At 29.3% G+C, this 24,984-nt stretch overlaps 1 protein-coding gene across 2 annotated transcripts in view; it reads left to right on the forward strand.

Annotated features, from left to right (window-relative positions):
- LOC142334351 (facilitated trehalose transporter Tret1-like) overlaps nt 1-20,337 on the forward strand; it is a 104,162-nt gene extending 83,825 nt beyond the window's left edge. For both annotated transcript variants that reach the window (XM_075382326.1, XM_075382327.1), the window contains exons 5-7: nt 6,691-6,996; nt 11,104-11,212; nt 17,724-20,337. In XM_075382326.1, the coding sequence (XP_075238441.1) occupies nt 6,691-6,996; nt 11,104-11,212; nt 17,724-18,106 (798 nt within the window). In that variant the 3' untranslated portion in view covers nt 18,107-20,337. The remainder of the gene's footprint in view (nt 1-6,690; nt 6,997-11,103; nt 11,213-17,723) is intronic.
- Nucleotides 20,338-24,984: the final 4,647 nt, after the last annotated feature.

The following is a 24,984-nucleotide window of genomic DNA, read 5'->3' on the forward strand; positions in this document are numbered from 1 at the left end:
ATAATCTTCTTTTATAATTTTATTAGATATACATAAGTCATGTTGAAATACATACTGCAATTTTATATATGTATGTTTTAGTATTTCTAGAGTGTTAGTTCACTGATCATAATTTTAAGATGAAGTATTAAATATGACCATCTGCATATGTATTTTTTTAAATTTAAATTAAAATTTTTGTTTATGTATTTGATTACATATAGTTAATAATTTACTATTTTAAATGAATATTTCTTTTCTTGTGTAGTCTACACTTCTATTTAGGATTCTTTTTTTCTAAAAAAACATTACATAGGATAAGAAACAGTTTTGTTGAAGAACAAACTGCTATGAAAAGTGTTGTTGATGCTGCAGTGCAGTGCATGTGCAGTTAGCAATAGTTATATTTCACTTATAAACAAAGATTTGGCTACTGTGTTTCACTCTAATGCCTTTGTCATCACTAGATTAGGCTAAGTGGTGAAACTTTCTGGAACTCCGACTGACAAATTTACATTGGTGTTGTAGAGAACAACGATGATGTCTACAGCACGCACTTATCTCTTCAGCAAGTGGCACTTGTGGATGATCTAAGGTACAGAATGCAAGGCGTACAAGACAGTTCATTAATCAAGTCAAGCTCCACGGAGTTGTACGTAAGAATTAAAAATAAGATGATCCTGTCATACTCCTAAGTCTGGGTACATTGACTGGCCAATATGCTGTCACTCTTTTCTGTCAAAAAAATACTTATCAATATTATAAACCATCATCAGTCACTTTGTAAACTTATTATAATTATAATCCTTCTGACCGGACAATATAGTGTAGTACTCATTGTAAAACAACCAGACAGTTAAAAAACTGATAGTTACTTCAAGTACAGAAAGGTAGTTTTCACTTTAGTTTATGTTAAAGAAGTGGTTTTAGTAACAATTTTCATGCAAATTCTTTTCATTTTTCACACAAAATATAGAAATTAGAACTGGTGGAATTTCAAAATAAATTTTGATAGAAAAATGCTATTCTAAATAATAATAAGTATATCCCACCCAAAACATCTCAATATTGTTATTTAGTTGTTTAATTGATAATATTTCTTTATTATTGTCCCATTCACTTGTCAGTAAAAAATAATGTATCATTTATATTAAATATTAATTAAATATTTCATCATTTTGTATTTCTTTGTCTTAAAACTCTTAATGTACCTTGCAGCATCAGAAGAATATCCAGCCAACTTATATTATTTTTTCTATTCTTTTTGCTTCTCTAACCTCATTACCTCCCTTTCCATGAATGTTTTTTGTTTCAAAATTCATTCTTAATCTCCCTTTTGTCTCTTTTTATCTGATTTAATTTCCAGTACTCATTTCAGCATCCTCTCATTTTTATTCTTATAACTATTCATTCTTACCACTACACAATATCATGCAAGTTGCCTTTTGTCAAAATCCTCTAATAGTTTATCTTTTATTTCTCAATTAATGTTATTCGTAATATTTCTCACTCAGTCTTGTCTTGTGTTCCAACAACTCTCTTACAGAATTGCAACTCTGCATCAGTGATCTTGCTTCTTCATTCTCTGCTAAAGTTCGGTTTTTTGCTTAAGAGGTTGATGTTGGTATATATACTAAGTTAAATTCTGCATTTTAGTTCTTGTTCTTATCTCTTTTTACCTACAACAGAGTTGTTTAGTTGATAATAAATTATGTAAGTTTTTTAAACCCTGTATTGACTAATAAGATCTTAAATAATACACTTTGTAACAAAACACTTTGCATATAAGAGTTATATAATAGTAAGTTATATATTATACTAAGTGGTTATTTTTTAAAATCTGTAGTGTCATACCTCCCATCACAGCCAGTGACAAAAAACCACATCTTGAATCATAATTTATAGTTTACCTATACGAGTATAAAGTTCATGAATACTTGTGAATACACTGCAGTAATAAAAGGCTCCCTAAATGATTAAAGCTAAATAAAAAAAAAATTATGATTATTGTAAACAGACTTAAGAATAAAAATACCCTTCTGCTGTTTAAAGCAATTATTTTGTGCAAAAATGTACAACTGCATGATTGAGTAGGTGAGATTTAGAACAGAACATGTCAAAATCACTCCACAATTTTGCACAATTAATGACCACATAGCTGAATTCTTTTTTAAATAACTGAATTTTAATGCAATTAATTAAATTGGCAATATTGCTAGTATTAGTTCAATAGCAGCTAGAGTAAAATTCAGATGGCAATCTGGCCATTTTAAATCTAACTATTGTTTTATAAGATTTTGCAAATTGCTCTATACAAGATTCAGCACATTGAAATAGAGGCACCAGAATACTGCACCATCAGAAATTAAGCATGTATGTATACATATATATATATATATATATATATATATATACATACAGTGACTACTAATTATATGTATAATTCTTGCAAATATTTTATTAATGCCATGTTTGTCCATCTAAGAAGTAAAATACAAGAAAGATATTTTTACACTATTGAATTCATTTTTTTTGTTTTTTTAAAGAATAACATATCTTTGAAAGTACCTCACCATCAGTTCTTGTCTTATGTTATAATAACAGTGACTAAAAAATTGCATCCTTGTCATGAATGTTAAAAAACAAAAATTGATACATAAAGCACTACATTACATGATCAAAGCTTTTCATGTAATATTAAATTCAGTGATATAGTGATACTTAAGAACAGAAATGATAATTATACCTGTAAAATTGCATAATTCATTCAAAAATACAGAATGAATCAATAAGGTAAGAGTAACTTCACATGTTTCACTCTTTATTACATCATTTTATGATTAAATAAATAAAATAATCCCTGTTATTACTTTCACATAAGAACTATGAACTCAGCTCCAACTGAAGCAAGCACTTTCAAGATTACAATCTCATCAATGTACTTTCTCAATTATTTACTTTTTAAAATTATTAAATTTTTATTTAACCCCAGTGAATTCTATAACTATGTTAAATTTAATTAGATACAATACATTTTAAAATTCTTAAATATTAAACAGCTCTTTTACAAAACACCGGAACATTATCTTCTGTAGAGCATTTCAGAGCCAATTCCAAAAGTTTCTATCGAAGAAAAAGTTACAATATTTTGTGAATCATTAAATATTTAATAATTTTAAAGTATTATCACATTTCATCATGCTATTAAAAATTCTAATGTATTATATTAAAAACTCTACTGAAAAACTACATAGTACAGAATTAAGGTCTTTGTCATAGTTGACATATTAAGAGGATTTACTGAAAACTAAAAAAGTGTCAATAACATTACATGTAATGATTTATTCAAATCAATATATGTATTAAATCAATTTGTTAATGATAAGAGCTTGATGTAGAAAGCAATCTCTACAAAATTAGGTGAGTTCATTTTCTGAACTCACATCTAACATCATTAATGTAAGTTATTTTATTTATTTAAATGTAAAGTTTATAAGAATACATACAGAAATTACAGAGCATACTGTCATGATTTATCATGTTTTAATACTGAAGAAATAAAGAAAAGCCTGTATAAAAAGTAATTTATTATGCATGAGTCAGGACCTACTACAGGTTCTAAGCAAACAAATTTTAAAGTTTACCATCCAATCCTACATGGTACAAATTTACTTTATAAATCTGAAATATTGCTGAAGTGTTTTCTACAACAATGCTATAAAAGCAGTTACCTATTTTGCTTGTTCATTAGCTGGCCCTGTTTATAAGAACATTGGCTGTTAATGAACTTAGTCAACATTCATATAATTATACAATTAAAAAATATGACTACGAGTATTACATTTTCTTATTCCATAAATTCATTCTTTCTCATTTCAGACAACGAATGATAATCAAGAAAATTTTAATGAAAAAATATCTAAAACAGGAAAATAAAATACTCACTAACAAAAAATAAATTCACTAACGACAAGATTTTCTTACTAATAATGTGCAGATTACTCACTACCAAGTACTTCTCTCTAGTTCTGAGCATGACAGTAAACTATCCTGAGACAGTCTCTCTGTAGATTGATGATCACCCCTTAAGACTACCTCTTCCCTCATATTCTCCTTTCACATTATTCTTCATTCACTCTTTCTTGGATCGGTACTTCAAGTATTACATCAGTAGGACCCTATTTCCTTTTGCTGTGGAATGTTGGTTGGTACATTCTGGTGACCAGTAAGACAGCAGCTATTTTATTGAAACTCAGAGAGTAATGATTCTCCCTATGGAATAGGAATCTATTTGCTATCCAAGGGTTATACAAAGCCCAAACTAGAGGTTGAGATGCCTGTTGGGTAAACCTTAGCTTCCTACAACATGTAAATTCTAAATTTAAATCTAAATGACTGTACTGCTCTTGTTACTTAGCTGTGGTCAAGTAACATAATAAACAGTACAAAATTACATATAAAACATAAATTACATATAATTAATAAATAATACAATATTGTTACATTATGAACAGTATAAAAACTGCTTTATATTATCTATAATATCTACCTATTTATAATGAAAAATGATGTGCACAGATGTGTGTATAATACTGGTTATTTAAATCGAAACAAACTATCAGTGAAAAAAAAAAAATGTTAGTTGTTCGACTTAATGAAAAAGAAATAGCCAAATGAGCTAAAATGAAGTTAACATTACAGAAACAGGTGTTTCTAAAATTATCTGCAAAGATATTTGATGATTAGCTAACATATTAAGATACTATTTGGATATCATTCAATAGGTATGTGATTCAAGGTAAGTAATATCTTAATGTTTAAACTGTATAACAGGCTCATTACTTTATCAGATATACAAATTAGAAACAATAATGAGGCCAACAACTGATTGCTTACTCTTGTTATGATCTGTTAAAGCATGTGACATGCTCTCTAAGTAAATCTTCTCTGTAGTTAGTTGTACACTTTCAACATCAAAACAACATTCCAATTCTCAGGCCAAATCATCTGTAGCAATAAATTGAGTATGCAGTTACTGTATTCATAGATATTGCCCATAATTTAGTTTGTGAATTTCAACAAAAATAAATATGCATCTCTTGATGTGATATAGTGACAATCACTGGAGTACAGATTTTACACTTATGCAATTACAAAATTAAAAATTTAAATAATTGAAAACTTAAAGCTAATAAAAAGTAATTTTCTGTTCACAGCATCAGTTTTCACTGATATAGTTTATCACAAAATTATAAAAAAAAGTTCATTGATACAAAAATGAAGTGTGTTTCACAGTTAGGATAATAATACTAAATAAAAAACAGGTTATTTTTTAATAATAAAACATTAGTTTTGCCATAATCTTAATTCTTCTGATGACAGTATATCATTACTCATTGTAACCAGTCTTGAGAGTACAGTGATCTTATGTGGCAAGTCTTCAAAGAGCAGAAACACTCAAAAACCTAGTTGAATGTTAATACATGTGATATTGTTTTTGCCCTTTTCTGACTTTCCTTTAATTTTTAATAAAGAAAGAAGTAATTTGCATTTTTTTATAATAATTAATTAGTATGTCACATTTGTTGTTATTTTTACATATTAAATTGCAAAATATTTTTATTAGAACATTTCTTTCTGAATAGTTATTAGAATTTGTTTTCTAACGTAATTTAAAAAAGAAACAAAGATATTATAATAAATATAATATCACTAATAATATCATTAAAAATTATTATACAAAGTATCATATTTTATATTAAATTGAAAAAAAGGAATTGTGATGTCAAAGTTCATTCTGAGTAGAAAAATTGTGTTTTTAGTCAGAATTTATAAAATTTAGTAAAAAAAAAAAATGATTAAAAAAATTAATTTCACTGTTGATTGATTGTATTAATTCTATTCAAGAAAACTCACTATTCTATAAAAATAACAACAATTTTTATGAAAGTTAATTTACAAATGAGTGCATTATTAACATGCAGATTTTTTTAAGTTTAAATGATGCAATATTCAGTTTAATCCCCTTGGCAGGTCAAGCTAGTAGTATAAACGCCCCACCTTTGATTTCCAGATTGGAGTTTGATCCATCATTCATCACACAATTTCATCTAATTACTATAATACAAGAAGATTTTTTTGTAGGAATTATTATAAGAAAAAAATCTGTGCATTATAAGACAGTGTTTTGATGATACTAAGTTAAATGGTATTTAATACAAAATTTTTCATTATAATGATTACTTAAAATCATGGAAGTTATTTTTTATAATGAAGTGACTATAGTGAGTATAAATGTGTGTAACCATACCATACAAACTCAAAAATTTTGAACCTTAAATGATATCCTTAAAAGTGCCTGGCAACCTTGTTCTATCTTATCAATGCCATTCTAAAGGTTCTGAGTTCAAATCCAGTCAAGTTTGATATCTTTCACACACTACTAAATTCAGTTTTTTAACCAACTTAAAAAAAGGAGGAGGTTATCAATTCAACTGTATTTTTAACCAACTTCAAAAGAAGTAGAGTTTAGTAGCTGTAATTAGACATGCTGGTAGCTACCATAGAGAAAAAATTAATATTCAATTTAGTAAATAATTTTCTTCAGTAAATATTAATTTTTCACCATTAGAAGGTATGAATTAGGATGTAGAATTAGCTTCTGAAACATATATTTGATGAAAATTGTAATTAATATTTGGGTTTCAACAGGAACTTCTGGATAACTCAAAGGAACAGCTATCGTTATTTGAGATAACACATTCAAGAGGAGGTTCAAAGGCGCTATTCATAACATGTGGTTTGGTGTTTTTCCAACAGTTTACAGGAATTAATGCCATACAATTTTATACACAACAAATATTTAAGAAAGCAACTGAAGTAATCTCACCAACTCTATCTAGTATAATGCTAGGTGCTGTTCAAGCAATATCTTCTTTATTTACACCAGCTGTTGTAAGTCATTTAGGACTGAAAATTCCGTTATTAATATCTGCTCTTGGCACTTCAATTTCACAGGTCAGAATTTATTTTATCAAATCCATTTCTATTATAAAAGAAATTCTAATTATATTTGATATCAAATAATTAAACGTAGGTGTTTTGTTCATTCTGAATGTTTTGATTTTGTTTTTCATATATATGATTTTTTTTTTAGTAATAAGTAATACGAACTGCACTGTATTTTTAGCTATGACTGAGAAAGTGATACAACAAACACTGTTCAGTTAAATATGAATGGAGGCCTAAATATTGATTTTAATCACATCCATTTTTTATCTTATAACTTGTGCTTTTACATTTATAATTTATCTCATTAATCACAACTAAATAAACAAAAATTAAGGAGGATGTTTTTTTTTATATGATCTATATAAAATATTACTAAACTATCAGAAAATAAAATTTATAACATTTTATAATCTTTATTTATTTAATATAAACTCTATTTATTTATAATAGTCTTGTTAAGGAATTGCTATAAATATTTAAAAAAGTAATAAATTGAAAGATGTGGGAAATATAATAAACTGCAAGCTAGTTAGATATTAATATGTGCCAGAAGTCTAGACCAACTTGAATGTCTATATGAGAGTTGATGGAAGATGTAGGCTTGTGAAGGGTTCATATTTTTATGCAGCAGCAATAGATGAGTAGAGGTAAATAATGTATTTCCAGTAGACATAGTACCTACTAATGTAGTTATTATGCAGTAATTAAATAGTATGTGTAAATATTATATGTAGTAATATAAATTACTTTTGTTGAATAGTATGATAAAATATGACAACTAAAATTATGAACCACTCACATTCAAATTATATTGAAATGATTATTTTTGAAGGCCATTCAGAGTTAATTATGCAGCTCCTTTTAAGTGAAGTTAATGGCAACACTAATGCTACTAGTAGCAGCTGCCTCAAAAAGATTAGGAAACACCTTTTAGTATGTAATCAGAATTATATACAGTTTTATTTTATACATATGATCTATGTTGCATTCATTTACAATGTAGTTTGATCAGATTTAATTCTTATTACATTTCATTTTGTTCAAATGTATTGAAATCTTGCTTTTCATATTTTTTAACAGACTTCAATAAAGGAGGAGGTTATCAATTTGACTACAAATGTATTTTTCGTATTACCTCTGACATTAGTAAACTGATTTTGATCATTTTTTTTTTTTTAATCAAAAGGTATATTTTTTGAATGAATGGTCTGATATAAATTTTAATCAAATCTGATGATAATCTTAGGAAAAATACCAAAAAAAAAAACTGAACACCTCGACACTCTTAGCTGCTGACCATTCACAATATTACCATGCTGTTCTGTTCCCTGTATGACTAGGATATTAATAATAATATTCTATATTATCGTTGTTTGGTCTCCATGAAAATGTTCATGGTATTTTTTCTCTATTTTTCTTCCTTAAACAATCATTCCTTTCTTTCTTGGCTACTCTCCTCTAAACTCCAGAACAACTCAACTAAGAGATTTAACTTGATTAAGAGTGACATAAATCTGCCCCTTGAAAAAATTTTTCTTCCCAAGGTCTATCACTACCCTGTCAACAGTTAAATCCTGCAATTTGTGAACAGTTACAGACCAGGTAATATTAGAGGTAGCATTCTGTGCTCAACACCTCCATATCCTATTGTCATTTAGAATTTTGTACAAACTGGTGAAATAGCTATGCAAGCATCAACATCTTTCATTCTAAGACTAATAGTCTCATCATCAAATTTTATGAGTACAGCTTCTAGTAACTTTCCTTCCTTGTATATCAAGCTGAGGTGGTGGGAACATTGCTCTTGCGTTACGTTTGACAAATGTTTGTGTATTATACTGACATGATGAGCTTGACACTCTAGACTTTCATTCCATAAAAATCAACTGTTTTACATTCTCATTTGTGAGAGTTTACATTCTCGTTGTTGAGAAGCCTCTGTGGAAATATTCATGGCATTTCTTTCTCTATTTTCCCGTAAATGATCATTCCTTTTTTGGCAACTTTCCTTTAAATATCGCTGTTTCATTTAAGCAGTGCATTTAATAAAAATAATAATACTTCAAAAAATAATAATATTAAAAAGTTATGACTAATTATATTTTTACTTATTAACTAAAGTAAAAGTATTTACAACAAATAACTATTTTTGAAATCAGTGCCAGCCAACACAAATTAAACAGAAAAAAATTATCATCTGTGTAACAAATTCTACTTCAAACAATGCAAAATTGGTAATACAAGTTTTACTACAATAAAATGATATCTACAAAATATAATACAACAGTAAAATATGATATAAGAATACCAAGTATCTATGAGAATAGATACCAAGTATTTAAGAATAAGTAATATTTATATCACCAAGTATATATGCCTTAGCGAACTCAAGATGAGGTATGATCATGAAACGCTTTCTCTTATATGCTCTTGAGATCCCATTTTACATGTGGAATCCCATTTAGCAGTTGGTTGAGGTATTAACTTTACATAACTTATATTTAATTTGTGTTGGCTGTCACAAACTTCAAAAATAGTTATTTGTTGTAAATACTTTTACTTTAGTTAATAAATAAAAATATTATTATTTGTAACTTTTTAGTACTACCATTTTTTGAAGTCGACTTTTATTCTTTATAAATTATTTTATTATATTATGCGTAAAATTTGAGAAATGTAGTTAATATCTTCGTTTGAGTATCTTGCTTTTGTGAAATGATTTTCAAAGGTTGATTTTCATGTATATTATGCCTGAATGTTTTCTTTGAATTTGTGGCTGAGTATGCTCCATTATGTTTGATGAAATATTTATTATCAACAATTAGGGGTTTCTAATTTTCAGTAACAAGAGAACCATAACAAAGAAAGGTTTTTGTTAAGATAAATGATTTAACAAGAGATAAACTTTATTGTAGGTACTTTTTTATTGTTTATTTTACCATTAACTCCACTGAAGAGCAGCTACATATTTAACAACAAAAGATTCTCCAGGACAACAATAATTTTCATGTAATTTAAAAGTGAATCATTTAATAATTTTAGAGTAAAATTATTAATTATTATCACTACACATTATTTATTTGTTATTGTTGCTAACAGTAGTAATTAATCTAATGTAAGAGAATTTAGTATCACATAAACTGCATTTTGTCATAGCTGTGCTGTGATGCTGCTTGAATGAAGACCATTCAAAGATATAATTACTTCTGATTCAAATTGAAATTCCCCATTACAGAGTGTAAGATAAAATCAATAAAATTTTCTCAGGGTTAGCTGGCATGAGGCTAAATAGAAAAACTGTTGAATTTTTACAAAACTATCAACATGTTTTGCTGTAGTATAATTTCAAAATAAAAGTGTCACATGTAGTTATCAAACAGATTAGGGTGTGAACCTCATCAATAATGCTAGATAGTACACAGAGATTAGGTATCAATGTAATTGTGTTGTAGTCTGTGAGCCATATCATGTATCATTTGATTTCCCCAAAAAAAAAAATTATTTTGGCGTCTTGACTTGATTATGTGTTTCTTCTGTATTTTTAAATAACAGAATTAGAAGTTCTCATATTATTGAACTATTTATATATATTATCTGAGGCATTTTGTTTATATGAATTATTATGTTTCCTTATCCGAATACTTAAACCGAAGTCATTTAAGACAACTGACCTCTTTTTAAAAAAACAATAAGAATTTACAAAAATGCTTTAATGTCAAATTACTTTTGTATTTTTTGAAACTGATTTCATTTGCTATTGCCATATATTGGATTGACGACAATCTTTACACAACAATAATAATAAACATAAAATAATCTGTAACTGATATCTATACTATTTCGATAACCAGAACACAGATTAAAAAGTTTTAAGATTTTAAAAGCTCCACTACTTTATTTAATTGTTTGTCAATTTGATGTTGGTACAATGTTTTCATTATGAAAGTGTAAGGAATAATAATATTACTTCTTTGAAAGTAATTTTGTTAAAAACTTAATTTTTCATTTTCATTTTTATTTTTATGTCAGATCTATATATTAATAAAAATATTTACTTTATAAAATGTATTACACTATGTAATAATATAACCACATAATTTTTGTCATCTTTAGGCTCTACTTGGTTTATTTTATTTCTTGGATTCATCAGGTCAAGATGTGTCTTCCATAGTATGGCTGCCTGTAGCAAGTCTTATATCATTTACATTTTTCTTCTGTTGTGGTCAGTAAAAAAAAAAAAATTATGTTTACTATTCACTTAATTTCATTTATGTGAAATAATAAAGTACAATGAATTTTAGTTATAAAGTACAAATGAAGATTTATATATATATATTTTAAGTTTTTATCAAATATTATTATAAGCAGTTGATAATAATTAATCTGTATGAAATGAAAGTAGCTCATTATTAATTTATGCAAGCATTGTGAATCACAAATTAATTTTCTCATTACAGATCTGAAAAATGTAAATATCAGTTGCATTAAATGAATTTAACGCAAACCTTGATTATCATTTAAATTAAACAGAAAACATCTTAATGATTGATACATCTAAATAACTGTCTGAATATACTTGTATATATGAGTCAGATCTATTTATCTCAGCCAGCACTTTCGTTTTACTAACTTTAATTAGGTGCTGATTAATTTATTTGCATTACTACTTTACTAAATTATATGGTAAAATTTTATATATTTTTTAATAATTAAATTACTTAAAGTAATATTGAATAATTATTGGGAGTAGTAAATAAACATGGCAGATACAGCAAGGAATGCCTATTTTATTTAAAATCTAGATTTTTTTTTTTGACTAGATTTAGTTTGTGCCAAATTTATTACTTAGTGTCCATTAGGGTCAAGCACTACTGGTTTGAAGAAAGAAAGATATTTTCCTTAATACCATAACAGTTACAGACATGCACCAAACAAGAGTTGTAATTGGTTGTCTTATTTTTATTGTTACAAGGCATGAAAATAGTAGTAATTATAAAAGAATTCCTACTTAAAACAGCAAAAATTAATTAGCACAAAATAAAATCTATGGATGAAATTCTAAAAAAAATTAGTTTGTTAAGTTAATGAACAACTTCTTAGGCACAAATATTATTCCCATTTTCTTCTCACTATATACTGGGAAGAAAAAGGGAAATTTGATTTACTGATGCAGCTAATAAAAATGTGATTATAATTATGAATAAATTTAGAATTAATATTTTTTTCTGGTAATAATATATTCATCAGAATCCCATATTTACATGCACTGTTACATATTGGTTCAATTACTCTCATACACTTCTGGAATTCAGATAAGCCTCTGCTTCAACATTACACATAAAAATAAAGTTTATTTGATCAAATATCTTTCTTAAAAATAAATTTAAAACTGTATTTATTTAAAATGCACTAAAAGGTAAAGATTTTTTTTTCAGTTATCATAATAATGCTAATATTATCGTTTAACTAAAAATAAAAAATTGCTGTACTCATTATTATCCATAGTAGAAAGGGCTTTTGACATTTTTTTTATTTTATTGAATTTTGACTTTTATGTGATAAAGTTTGTTGAGCCATTAGGACTTTTAACAATGGCCTTGGGCCTTTTATTTTTTTGTCATAGAAGATCTGTATTATTTTGATGACTGATATATTTTTTTCACTAAAATCATTCTTTAAATATTTCATTTTTTTTTACTTTTTAAGTTTTAATAATATGCTTTAACTACAAAATATGCTTCACAAAATATGTTTTATGGAAAATACTTTAACCACAAAAATAAAGTTTATAAGATTTCAAAATATCATTTAATTATCTTTCATTATGCAGAAAAAGGGATTGCTTATTAAAATTTTATACACAATGTTTTCTACAAAATATGTTTCAAATTGGGCATCCTACAATGATTTTTATTTAAATTCTACTAGAATGAATTCTGAGTAAGCAAGTAAGCCATGAAAAATATTTTGCTAAGAAGGAGCAGGCTTCCATCTGAAATTTTAAAAGTTGCAGCAGAACTGTAACACTCAGTCCTTTCATTGATCCTTTCATTTAACAAAAATTGAAATACAGTGACATCCCGTATGTTTTCAATAAGTTCTCTTCACCCAGGCCAATAAAAAGCAATTTTTGTCAGCTTAAATGAGGCTAGGAACTTTGACAAAAAGGCCTGAATTTCTTTGATAAAATGTTTTTTAATTGTCCTTGGATGGAGAATGTATTTTTGAATTTCAGGTTTTGTTATTTCAATCTTTTTTAATGGAGGGCTCAAAATTACAAACACATTCATTCTCATATCAAATATGTTGAGTATTTCATTACAAAATTTCTATTATTGTAAGTGGTATAATCTGATTTATTTTAGTGTAATCAGTTATTGTTTATCAGAAATTCTTGGTCTAAACCAAATTCCTGATCATAAAACAATTTATGATAGGACAATTTCCATATGACAATTCTTTTGCTTAATTCTTTTTTTGCTTTTTAGTCTTTGGCTTTTTATAGACCATTTAACCTTTCCAGCTACTAACTGGATCTGTGTAATATGTGTTCCACTCAGTAGTTAAAGACATAATACAAATAGATTGATCAAAATAATATAAAACATGCTTATTTCTCTTTTTAAAGTCCCCATCTCCGTTTAAAACGTATTTTGTTATCTAATTTTGCAGAAATTAAACCATTTATAGCTGTTTGATAGGGTCCATTATTAAATAAATTTTTTACAGTTCTACAGAAATGATGTGTGATTCAGCAACCCTGATCTTTGTTAAGAAATTTTTATATAGGGAAGAGTTTATTACAGAATGCAAGCATATACTAGCATAATACTAATAATAAAAACTGTTTATAGACCTACTCTGTAGGTCTGAAAAGTATACGAACTAAATTTCTGTAGTCGATTCAAGTAGCGCCATCTCTCGGACAACCAAGAAATTATGTAGTACAATGTCTGTCGAGGTGTGTACAAAATATCATCACGTTTCGTCACTCCAGTCTCGAGTTATATTCGGCCGTGTACGTTGTGTTCATGTGACCATGCGCGCGCTCGCGACATGGAATAGAGAAGCGCAATAAAATTTTGTGTTCGACTTCAAAAATCTTTCGTTGAAACTTATTCTATGATACAGCAAGCATTCAGTGATGAAGCCGCAACTCGTACTACATCATATACGTGGTGGAACGGTTTAAAGACGGTAGAAAGTCGTTGGATGACGACAAAAGAAGCGGGAGGCCGTCAACAGCTGTTCACGACGAAAACGTTGCGAAAGTACTCGCGCTCCTGCTCGAACAACCTCATCTTACCCTTTGGGCCATAGCAGAAGAGCTAAACATCCGTAAAGACGCGGTAATTCTAACAATTCTAACAGAAAAAATGAACCACCGAAAGGAGTGTTCTCGTTTTGATCCACACTTCTTGACCAAAGAATAAAAACAGTGCATCTTTCTTGCGCTCAAGAATTCGTTGAAACTGTCGATTGCGACCCGAACTTTTTGCAATCAATTGTAACTGGGGATGAAAGCTGGTGCTTCATTTATGATCCGCAAAAGAAGCGTCAATCCGCTGATCGTTGAACCTGAAGCACCCAAAGACCGGCGAAAGTCAAGTAGCAAAAATCAAGAGTGAAAACGATGTTGTTCGCATTCTTCGACTTAAAGGGCCTGATTCTAAACTCAAAGGGTGAATTCTAAATTCTATTTGGAAGTAATGAAACGCCTGATGCGTTGCATTCGTCGAATCCGGCCCGAGTACTGGGATCCAGGCAGTTGGACTCTTTTGCACCACAATGCCCCGGCACATATGGCAACAGTTTTAACACGTTATTACGCCGCAAATCAAATTACCGTCTTATCCTACCAGCACTATTCACCCGACTTGGCTCCAGCAGACCATTTTCTGTTCCCAAAACACAAGGTGAAGAGGAAAGGCCGCTTTTTCGACTACATTTCGGCCATCCAAAGGGCTTGCACCGAACAGTTGAAGGCGATCCCACAAAGTGATGTCTCCAGAACGTTCTGCGGGCTCTAATGGCGCTGCAGCAAATGTATAACTAGAGAAGGGTTCTATGTAGATGGCTTATGTGAGTAAATTCGTTATTTTTAAATCAGTATTTTTATTTTATTTTATTTTATTTAGTTCAGGAACTTTTCAGACATATTGTGTATTACAGTTGGGTAGGGCATTTTAGAGATGATCATTTTAGTGTTTAAAATTTGCAACAATCTGGAAGACCAAATGAAATATCAATACCAAACTTTATAGCAACATGTTGATGAAATGATAAAACATAGACACAAGTAAATGATGAATAAATAAATAGCTTATGATGAGTCTGTAAATGTTGATACGAATTAATTATTTGGAAAACATTTGAAAGCATTAAGGAAAGTAGAATAAATGTATAATTCTGCATCATGACAATTCTTCACGCTACACTCCAGTACATAGCAGACACTAATGAAAACTGTTCAAGAAGTGTTATCAAACTTGTCTTAAAGCCTGGATTTTTCACTTGATAATTTTCTTCTCTTTGGTTCATTCAAAGAAGTTCTGCAGCGGAGGTGTACTTTCAGTGTAACAAAAGAATTAAAATTTAGGACAATTATATTTTGAAGTCATACACTAAGAATCTTTGCTACAATAATAATAATAAGGTTCATCTAATAGAAGGAATTTTTTTAAATGTAATTATGTTGAAAAATTACTTTAGTTTAATCCTGATATTACTCAGTAATAATACATCCTTTATTAATGTTCATGAGTCTTTACTGAATGGTCCTTATATAATAAATATCATCTTATGCAATAATAAACAGTTTAAATATTTACATTTAACATTAGAGATAGAATATATTAACAAAATGAACTTTTCCACTTCACCAAATTGTAAAGAAACTTTCATCTTGGTCAATCTTTTGATAAAGTATTAATAAATTCCAAAATTATTTCATCAACAGCAGAAATGTCACTAATATACGTACACGAATAATTTCATTTTCAAAAATATGTATTTTTAGAGTTTAATGAAATTGTAATGATAATTTACCAGTGCAGTTACTGCTAGAAGTAATAACCTAATCAGGTAGGTTCAAAGGAAAATGCTTACCTCATAGTAGTTCCGAATTACAATATTTCCTTTCACTTTGAGTCCAAATTTTTTACTGACTTTTCAAAGAAAAGTACAGTATTACTTTCAATCATATGGTGGGAATGGGGGTTGAATATGGATTTTCTTTGTGTTTTTAGGTATGAGGAGTACAAAAATACCATTTACTATTTTTTATATATTTATTTATAGACCTATGTATAAAATTTGATGGCAAATGGCCCATAGGCTTATGTATAAAATATCCAAAAATACTAGATTAATTTCTTTGAAATTTACATATGCTGTTGAAGTATATCTGAAGTTATGCATGTGGAAACTTGGTGAAGATTGGCTGAGTTGTTCTTAAGTTATGTTCAATTTAAGGCCAAAAAAATTTGAGCACGGCAAGTTAGAAATGTGGTTTGTTACAAGTTGGAATGTTGATGTTCCTCTATCTGTAGTATCTATTGTCAGCAATATTGTTCAATGTATTCAGTTAGCATTACCTACTTTGAGGGTTATGATGACTATGTATGTATTTTTTATCTAACGGTTATGTTGACTGTATAGTGGTGTATTTTTCATGCACTTTGGGGTAATCACAATGATGAATGAATGGAAACTTGACATTTGTATGTAGGATCTACTGGTTAATCATATGTATATAATTTGTTGTACTAAATCAGTGTGTTCCTGAATGCAAAATAGTGAGGCCATCATTATTATTACTGATTTTTTTGTTACAGTATATTAAATTCTTGTTTCTCTTTCTTTTTTTTTAATTCACCGTGTAAGCTCAAAGAAGCTGGTGATAGGAATATTCGAACCTGGGACCTCCAGATGAAAGGCTGAGATGCTACCACTCTGCCACAGAGATCAACATTATTTTTTTAATATTTATATTTGTGTATAATTTTATTTTTCTTCTTGATTGATTACTTATTTCTATATCTTATTTATTTCTTCATTCATTTTCTTTGAAAAATTTTAGATTAGAAGAAGATGATAATTTTACAAAATAAAATAATGAAAAATTGGTCTTATTCCACAGAACTTCACAAGAGTTTTTTTTTAATCCTGTTACTCCAATCGGATTCTTCCTATAGAAGGGGAGTAGCTTAATTTCAAAACAATGCTTGAAAAATCATTTTATTATTGCTGTTGCAATGCAATAAATATTCTTAAAAATGGTAGACCTGCGTGGAAAGTAGCCTAATATCATTTTGTGTTAATAAGTCTGGTCTTTTCTAGCATGCCTAGGAGAAAGATATTTGTTCTTGAATAGGTTTTGCCATTTTCAGGTATTTTTTTTTTTGTCTTATGTTAGATGTCAAAAACTTATACCTTTTTTATCTATAAATATGTAAATCGTTTTCTTCACAAAGAATAAAAATTATTTATTTCTACAGGAAAATAAATTTACAATTATTTATTATGAAGTTAGGAATGAAAACAGTATAGAATTATTAAGTTTTCAATAACAAATTTAATTTGATTGATTTAATATTATATTTTAAAAACTCATTTCAGAACACTTTTGCATATTTTATTTTGCTTTTCACAACAATTTGTGGCCATTTTCAAAGATTAGTGATTTTTTTAAAATTAACAATAACTAATACAAGTAAATATCTCTTCTACAGGTTTCGGCCCATTGCCTTGGGCTGTGATGGGTGAAATGTTTCCACCTAATATGAAAGCGATATCCTCAGCGGCTGTGACATCCTTCTGTTTCACACTAATGTTCTTCATCACAAAGTTTTTTAGCAATGTATCTACATTCCTTGGAAACCATTCTGCATTTTGGTTGTTTTCTGTTGTCTGTTTTATTGGTTTCATCTTCACATATATTTTCTTACCAGAAACAAAGGGGTTGTCTTTGCAAGATATTCAGGATTTACTAAATGGACAAATTAACCAAAGGAGTAATGCAGTTCAAAACAGTTATGAATTTAGTGTTCAGACAAGACTAACTTCTAAAGAAGAAATTGATAAAGAAATTGAAAAAACATCCATGTTGCTGTAATTCTGGGCAGAGTAAAAGCAGTTTTAAATTAAAAGTTTGGTGCGACCTTAAGTAAGCTACTCTTATGATGCTATTCTTATGACACAATGTTCAATTATTATAATATATATTATCACAAAACTTTAGGAAATTGAGAAACAGTTTTATTACTGCTATCTTTTAAATTTTTGTAATTTTGTGTATAGTTAACACTTTGTGTTGTGGGCTATGTTATCTTTATCTTTTGGAACTTCAGTATTCTATATTTTGTCCCAGACAGAAACATTTTGCCTTTATCAACGAATACATCTACAAATACTTGACTCAAAATTCTCAAACTGGCTACACAAAGGCAAAAAATTATTGAACTGTTTCCTCAGGTAGAAAACTGAAGCTATAAAATTTTTCTTTAACTTTACTGTCTACTGAATTAATTTCTTTTTGCAGATAATTTTTAGCATGGTCCATTAAATGTCCTTTGGTCCACATTCATTTTTTTGAATGGAAATCAAGCATTTGTTTTTAAGTCAGTTTTTTATATTCTCATTATTTATTTATTTTTTATTTTTTTAATGAAGAATTGACTTTACAATCTCTTATGTACTGATTTATTATGGCTGCTCTAACAGTCACAAATATATTTTACTCCTCATAAGTTGTAAATAAGTCTAATGAAAGATTGGTGGTCAGTCTCACTAAAACTTAGGCCAATCAATTCTAAGACTCCATAATTGAACTCTGATAGTTAAAGAATCAGAAACACTAATTAATTCTGGATATTCAATTATTTATTTACTAAGAACCTAAGTTCTATATTAATATGAAAAAGATGTTATAAATCTGTCAAGATGCTAAGTTTACAATTAACTCACAGCAAGTTATTTTTGTAAATGTATTTATATATTGTATAGGTAATAAAAAATTAAGCCGGAAAGTACTGTTGGTAGTCATTAATTTATCGCTGGTAATCATTAATTTAATCTCACAGTATAAATACTATTAAGAAGATATTATTTTCATGTTGTGTGGTTCATGAACCAAAATTAAATTCTAAAACAAAGATATAAACTGTTCAATTTTAAAGCAATACTGAGTTAATGATTTCCTTCTGTGCTTGGTAAGATAATAAATAAGTGTAATAATGATAAGGATGTCTTAATAAAGCAATACATATTAAAGGTACATATTGTGAAACAATACATATTGAAGTTATCTACCTATTAAAAACGTTTCTTCCATTTAATAGAAAAAAATTTACTTACATTGTAAAAAAGTAACTTGTTACATGTGAATCTCTACATAGAGTACATACCAAATTATATTTCAATTGCGAAAATAAACTATGAAAAGTAATTAAATTTAATCTAAATATAAGGATGACATTGGAAATTTTGATTTTTATAGGATTATCTAGGAAAGAAGATATTTCTAAATGTTTTTAATGTTCTTATGAATTAAAAATAAATTGTTTGCTTCACAGCTTGTTGAAGAATTAATTTTGAATTGAAGTAAAAATTAACAAAGTATTAAATATCTAATCAATTTTAAAACATTTAAAGAGCATTTTTTTAGTGTTAAACACTGCTAATATAAAGAAAATGTAATAACTTAAGTTATGAACTAATTTCTAATCATAGAATCTAATATAGTAGGCTTGGTAAAACATTTTTTATGTTTCTTTCATTAAAATATACAGTAAATCTTCTTCATTTGTCACTTTTGGGTATCAAGAGTAGCAATAGTAGTGATAGTAGTTTATCTCCTTCAACATTTTTATTATGTGAAGATAAAGCAATGACTTCAGCATTATCAATGAAAAAATTAAATATTTTTCTTGGTTGTAACTAAATACATTGTTCATTCTGTACTTATTTTACAGACTGTAATTTATGTCAATTTTTGGCCTTTCTTGCACTAGCCATGAATTAAAAAAAAGCTAGGATTTTTTATCTCAGTAAATTAATACAATATTGTAGCATATTATGTGTAAGTGTTAATAAATTATGAAGTTTTACAATTTTATATTGGACTACATTTTGTTCAAACTTTTGCACTTGTGATATTAAATATTTCATTATGAATTTGAATAATAACTCCAGTATTAGTTTGAGTTAGTGATTTAATAATATAGTGACATAATAGCTTGTGCAGCTTTAAAACATTTAAAATCCATATAAACATATAATAAAATTTTAATTTTTAAAAATAATTTAAAGAACTTCTATATATTGTCAGTGTTTTTATTATTTTGTTGTTTGCTCTTCATTTCTTAGTTCCATTTTATGATAAGTTAATTTTAAATTTAAATTAGCTGTTAGTTTGTAAGATACATCAATTAATTTTCATAAAATAATTAATTTTTGTTTTGACTGAGAAGTTATAGCAGATAACTTAAAAAGATGACAATTTTTTACTTTATTGTATGTTATAATTAGTAACAAAGACATTGTAATTAATTATTTGATATAATAAGAATTAAATGTTATAACAGTCAGTAGTATTTGTTATGAATCATTTGTATTAATTTCTCTGGAAAAGCATTTGTATTACACCATATGTTATTATAGTCTTTTTTACAAAAAAAAATTATAACTTAATTTTTTGTTAAGTTTCCCTTAAATTTCTGTTTTCATTGTATAATTATCAGTATTTATAATACTACTACTGACTGTAGATATAAAAATATTCTCATATGAAATTATTTGATCCTATTTTCTATTCCTTTCTGATTATAAAATGATGTAGTATAATTTATTTCCTCCAACCAGTTTTCCAGCTATTGTGGGTTTGGGTGTATGTGAATAAATAAGTGCAACTGTAACAGTAATCGTCCTGTAGATTCAGTGTACTTACCCTCTCCTACTTATAAAATTAGCTCAGACAATAGCTACAGTTACCCGCTGGACAGCTAACTATCCACCAGAAACTTCATCTCTCAAATAAGCTCTCATGTTTTTTCTTGTAGAGAGTTTGTTTGTTTGAGAACTTAAATGAGATGCCTTGATGCATGCTTTGACCTCATTCGCTTGAGTTCTTCTTGGTAATACTGACAGAGACTGATGGATGCTTCCAGCCAAAAGTACTTAAGTCCTCCCATGACATCATTGGAATATCTGAGATCTTTGAAAGTGTTATTAAGCACCTCAAAACACCTTTATGCACCAGTGTACTCTCATCCCAAACAATGATTTCCAAGTCTTGGATAGCTTGGGCTACATTAATTTGTTTTAAAATAGAACACATAGAATACTCAATATGATTAAGAGTGAGAGACAATTGAAAAGCTGAGTGCGCCGCCTTTCCTCCTTCTAATGCCTGAAGATGCATCATGGCAATGCCTGAAGATGCAGCTGGCAAAGCATTGCCAAGACTGCTTTTCAATTTTGCCAAAAGCAAATTGTTAAGGGAAAAGTTTTCTGTTACATACATAGCAGTGAAGTAAACTTGTTGGCCATTTTTGAGATGAATGTCAAAATGACAGTGGAATATCTTTTGTGGCCAAAATTCTCCAGACTGCCTTAGAACTGCTGATGTATCGGCCTCTTTTGTAAATTTTTATCTCATGGATCTGGCCTTTATTTTCCAGAACAAAGGCTGTCTGGTTATTGCCTTTTATAATGTATTTACAAACAAACTTGATGGCCTTAACAGAACAGATTATTTCTGCTTTTATATGGGCATTGAAAGTACTTAATAATATAGAATTATACGTCACTACCCACCTATTAGCTAATTCCACTCTGTTTATGCTCACTGTAAAACCACCATTATCTGTAGATTGCCATCTGTACTTTGATAGTGTTATAAACTCTGTGTTTCTTGGAGAAGCATGAAAGGGTAATTTTTACTGCTTCTTTTTTGTAAGGACAATCTTTATTCAAATTTCCACATGAACCATGGATGATGTTGGCCTTGACAATGTCATAGAGAAGTAGATCTCATTCAGATCTGGTACTTCAGCAGACACAAATTTGTCTATCATGATGGGAGAGATGTGATTTTCCAACTGTAACAAGATATTCACATGAGGTAAACCTCTTTTTTGCAATTCCACTGAACACCGCACTTTTCCAAATTTTAATCAATAGATCCATAAACTCCTTCACTTTATGGTGAAATACCTTTGCAATTACGACAGGGCGGTGATAATGTTTCTGTCCAGGTAGTAATGCTTCTTGAATTTTCTTCTATTTAGGATTGCATGTAAATGTGATGAACAGATCTGAACTACCATAGTGACAGACGATGCCATTCCATCTTGAGCTCGCTTGTGCATGTACTGTAGATCTCCAATGAAAGATAAGGTTAGTACAACTATTCTTCCCAGTTGATCAGTTTGGACATCCTGTCTTCCTATGGTGCGGAATCTTTCAGATGAATTTTATCTGCCCCCGGCTCCTTCTCATGAAATTTAATATAAATTAATTTGTCAGTCTCTATCTTTGCATACATATCAAGTATTGATTAAATAACGCGCCATATTGCAGCAAATAATTTTCTTTTTCTTCTCTTTTCATGATACAAAAACTTGCAGCAAAGAACAGTTTTGCTGAGAAAACACTTTGTTCTTGGATCTTACTGCTGTACATCTGTCGAATACTCATCATCACCATAAGATCGATGAAGTTCGCTGATGCTTTATAGCTGGTAACTGTGGCTTTGGAGAATAATACCATGCTTTCTGAACTGCTGTCCAACTATCACCAGAGTTATCACTTTGCTGTAGAAACCTTTACGTGCATTAGCGGGCTTCTGTGGATTACTACTTGAAATCTTTCTCAATCTGATGGCACCTTAACAATTGTTCTTTTTAAGTCCTTTATTGTTTATTTACATTGTGAAGCATTCATTGTAGCTGTCTGACTAACTCTGACTTGATGCCAGAATAGTTTTAAAACATTAGACATGCTTTTTTTCACCTTCACCAACAAAACAAACCTGTAAAAGCTGTCCCTTTTCTTCTGACTCTGGCAGCTAGTTTCCATGCAAGTGATAAACTTGACACTGCACTTTAAAAGCTGGAATAAACTGTCTTCTACACAATTTTCTTTTTTTGATTAAAAAACGACTTCTACAACCTGCTTACCATCAAAAAATATCATTTAGACAGCCATTGTATTATCGAATGCGATCGATGAAGTGACGATGATGGATTATCCCCCATAAGTAAATTATACAGAGTTCTGACAGAGGTTCCATAGGTGTGAGATGGACTTTGCCAGAATTACAGCACATGGCAGGCGTCTCACCTTTCCACTTCAGATCATTATCATATTGACATTTGTCGGTCATAGTGCTGATATTTTTTCGCAAGCCACATCAGGATCGTAAGGCAAATCTGAAAGAGCCTTACTTTTCCATAGGAGTAAGAGACATTCTGACAGTTTTCCAGGGTTATTTTTCTCAAATTGATCCTGCCCATCTCTGTGTCCTTCAGGGTGAGTTTTCTGATAAACGGGCGCTACCGCCCGGCACAGTTCGGGATGAGTTGCTGGTATGTGGCTGTTGCTGTACGATGAATTTCCGGATTCTTTTGTTGGTATTTATCAACTATTTCTTTGTTCACTTCTGGGCGTTTCTGTTGACATTTGGCCACTGCTGTTTTATTTACCGTGAGATTATTTTGCATGTTTTTTTTCGAAGTTTGAGTGATTTGTTTTTTACGTGTACATCTGTATATCTAACGCGACGTTTTTTAGGATTTTTTGGAGTTTAATGATGTTAATAAGTTTGGAAAGAAAGTCTATTTCAGAAATAGGCACATACACATCGAAATGGCTTTTGAAAATATGCCCAGTAAAACTTTGTAATACTTTCACTGGGTGAATAGCTGATCCGAATTTTGCGTAAAATTTATTGTTGAGATACAATAAAAAATAGAAATATATTACCAGCAGCTTCTAATTCGCAAGTTCCTCGGTAAGTTAAATGACGGGACATTTCGAGTACATAATCGCCGGAATTTGAATAATTGGCACCGTTTTAGATGAATAAGAAAACTCGTTCCAATTATCAGTGACGTTAAGTTGCAATTGTTTCGCATCCCGAGTATCTTAAATGAAATAGGAAAGCGAACGAAAGAGGCAAGCTGCGTCTCCTATCAGAATGACTTTATGGGGGTATCGATATCCCATCAACTTGACGTGTTACACCGACTTTTAAATCTATATCAAACTTAACACGACACCAGCACTATTAAACACAATTCTAATATTAAAAAGAAATACACTGCACTGCTGTTGATAAACACATCGTAAGCAATTTTTTAATTAATTTTTTTAATAGGATTGGTGAGGATGTTTGGCCGGTGTTATTAATAATACCGGCCAAGTTATACTGTTATTGCATACTGCAGTATACATCCTGATCCCCGTACGAAAAGACACCCGCCTTCTGACGATCTCGGTCGCCACATCAACCCCTCCGTTCCTAGCCCTAATGGGCTTTTACGGAGGTCATCTTTTAGACCGTCTAAACTTAATAACGCAATACAATCATTATTGTAGCCTCCGTCAGGATGTCACCGATGCGAATGTCTGGGCAGACAATTACATCAGTGTATTTACCCAAGAGTATTGCCTTCGTATGGCCTCTTCCAATCCTACCACCTTAACTTACAACCCTCAACTATCAAATTAACCGGTTCGCGGAAGCGCGATTCCAGCGCCTTCTTCTAACACCGGAGGTTTCATATAAAAGCTCTTCTTATATTTAACTTCAGTTAGACTATGCAGTCAGCACGCAAATACTGTTGCGTGTTTCGCGGCTCGATCAGGATATTGAGAGATTGTTGACAGTTTAGAATGTTTATATAATTACAGTTTATTGTTTTAAAATGTTCAAATTACAAGGAAAATTAATTAATAATAATAACAATGGTGATAACTACAATAATGATA

The sequence above is a fragment of the Lycorma delicatula genome, chromosome 1 (assembly GCF_047948215.1).
Source record: "Lycorma delicatula isolate Av1 chromosome 1, ASM4794821v1, whole genome shotgun sequence".
In the NCBI taxonomy this organism is placed as follows: Eukaryota; Metazoa; Arthropoda; class Insecta; order Hemiptera; family Fulgoridae; genus Lycorma; species Lycorma delicatula.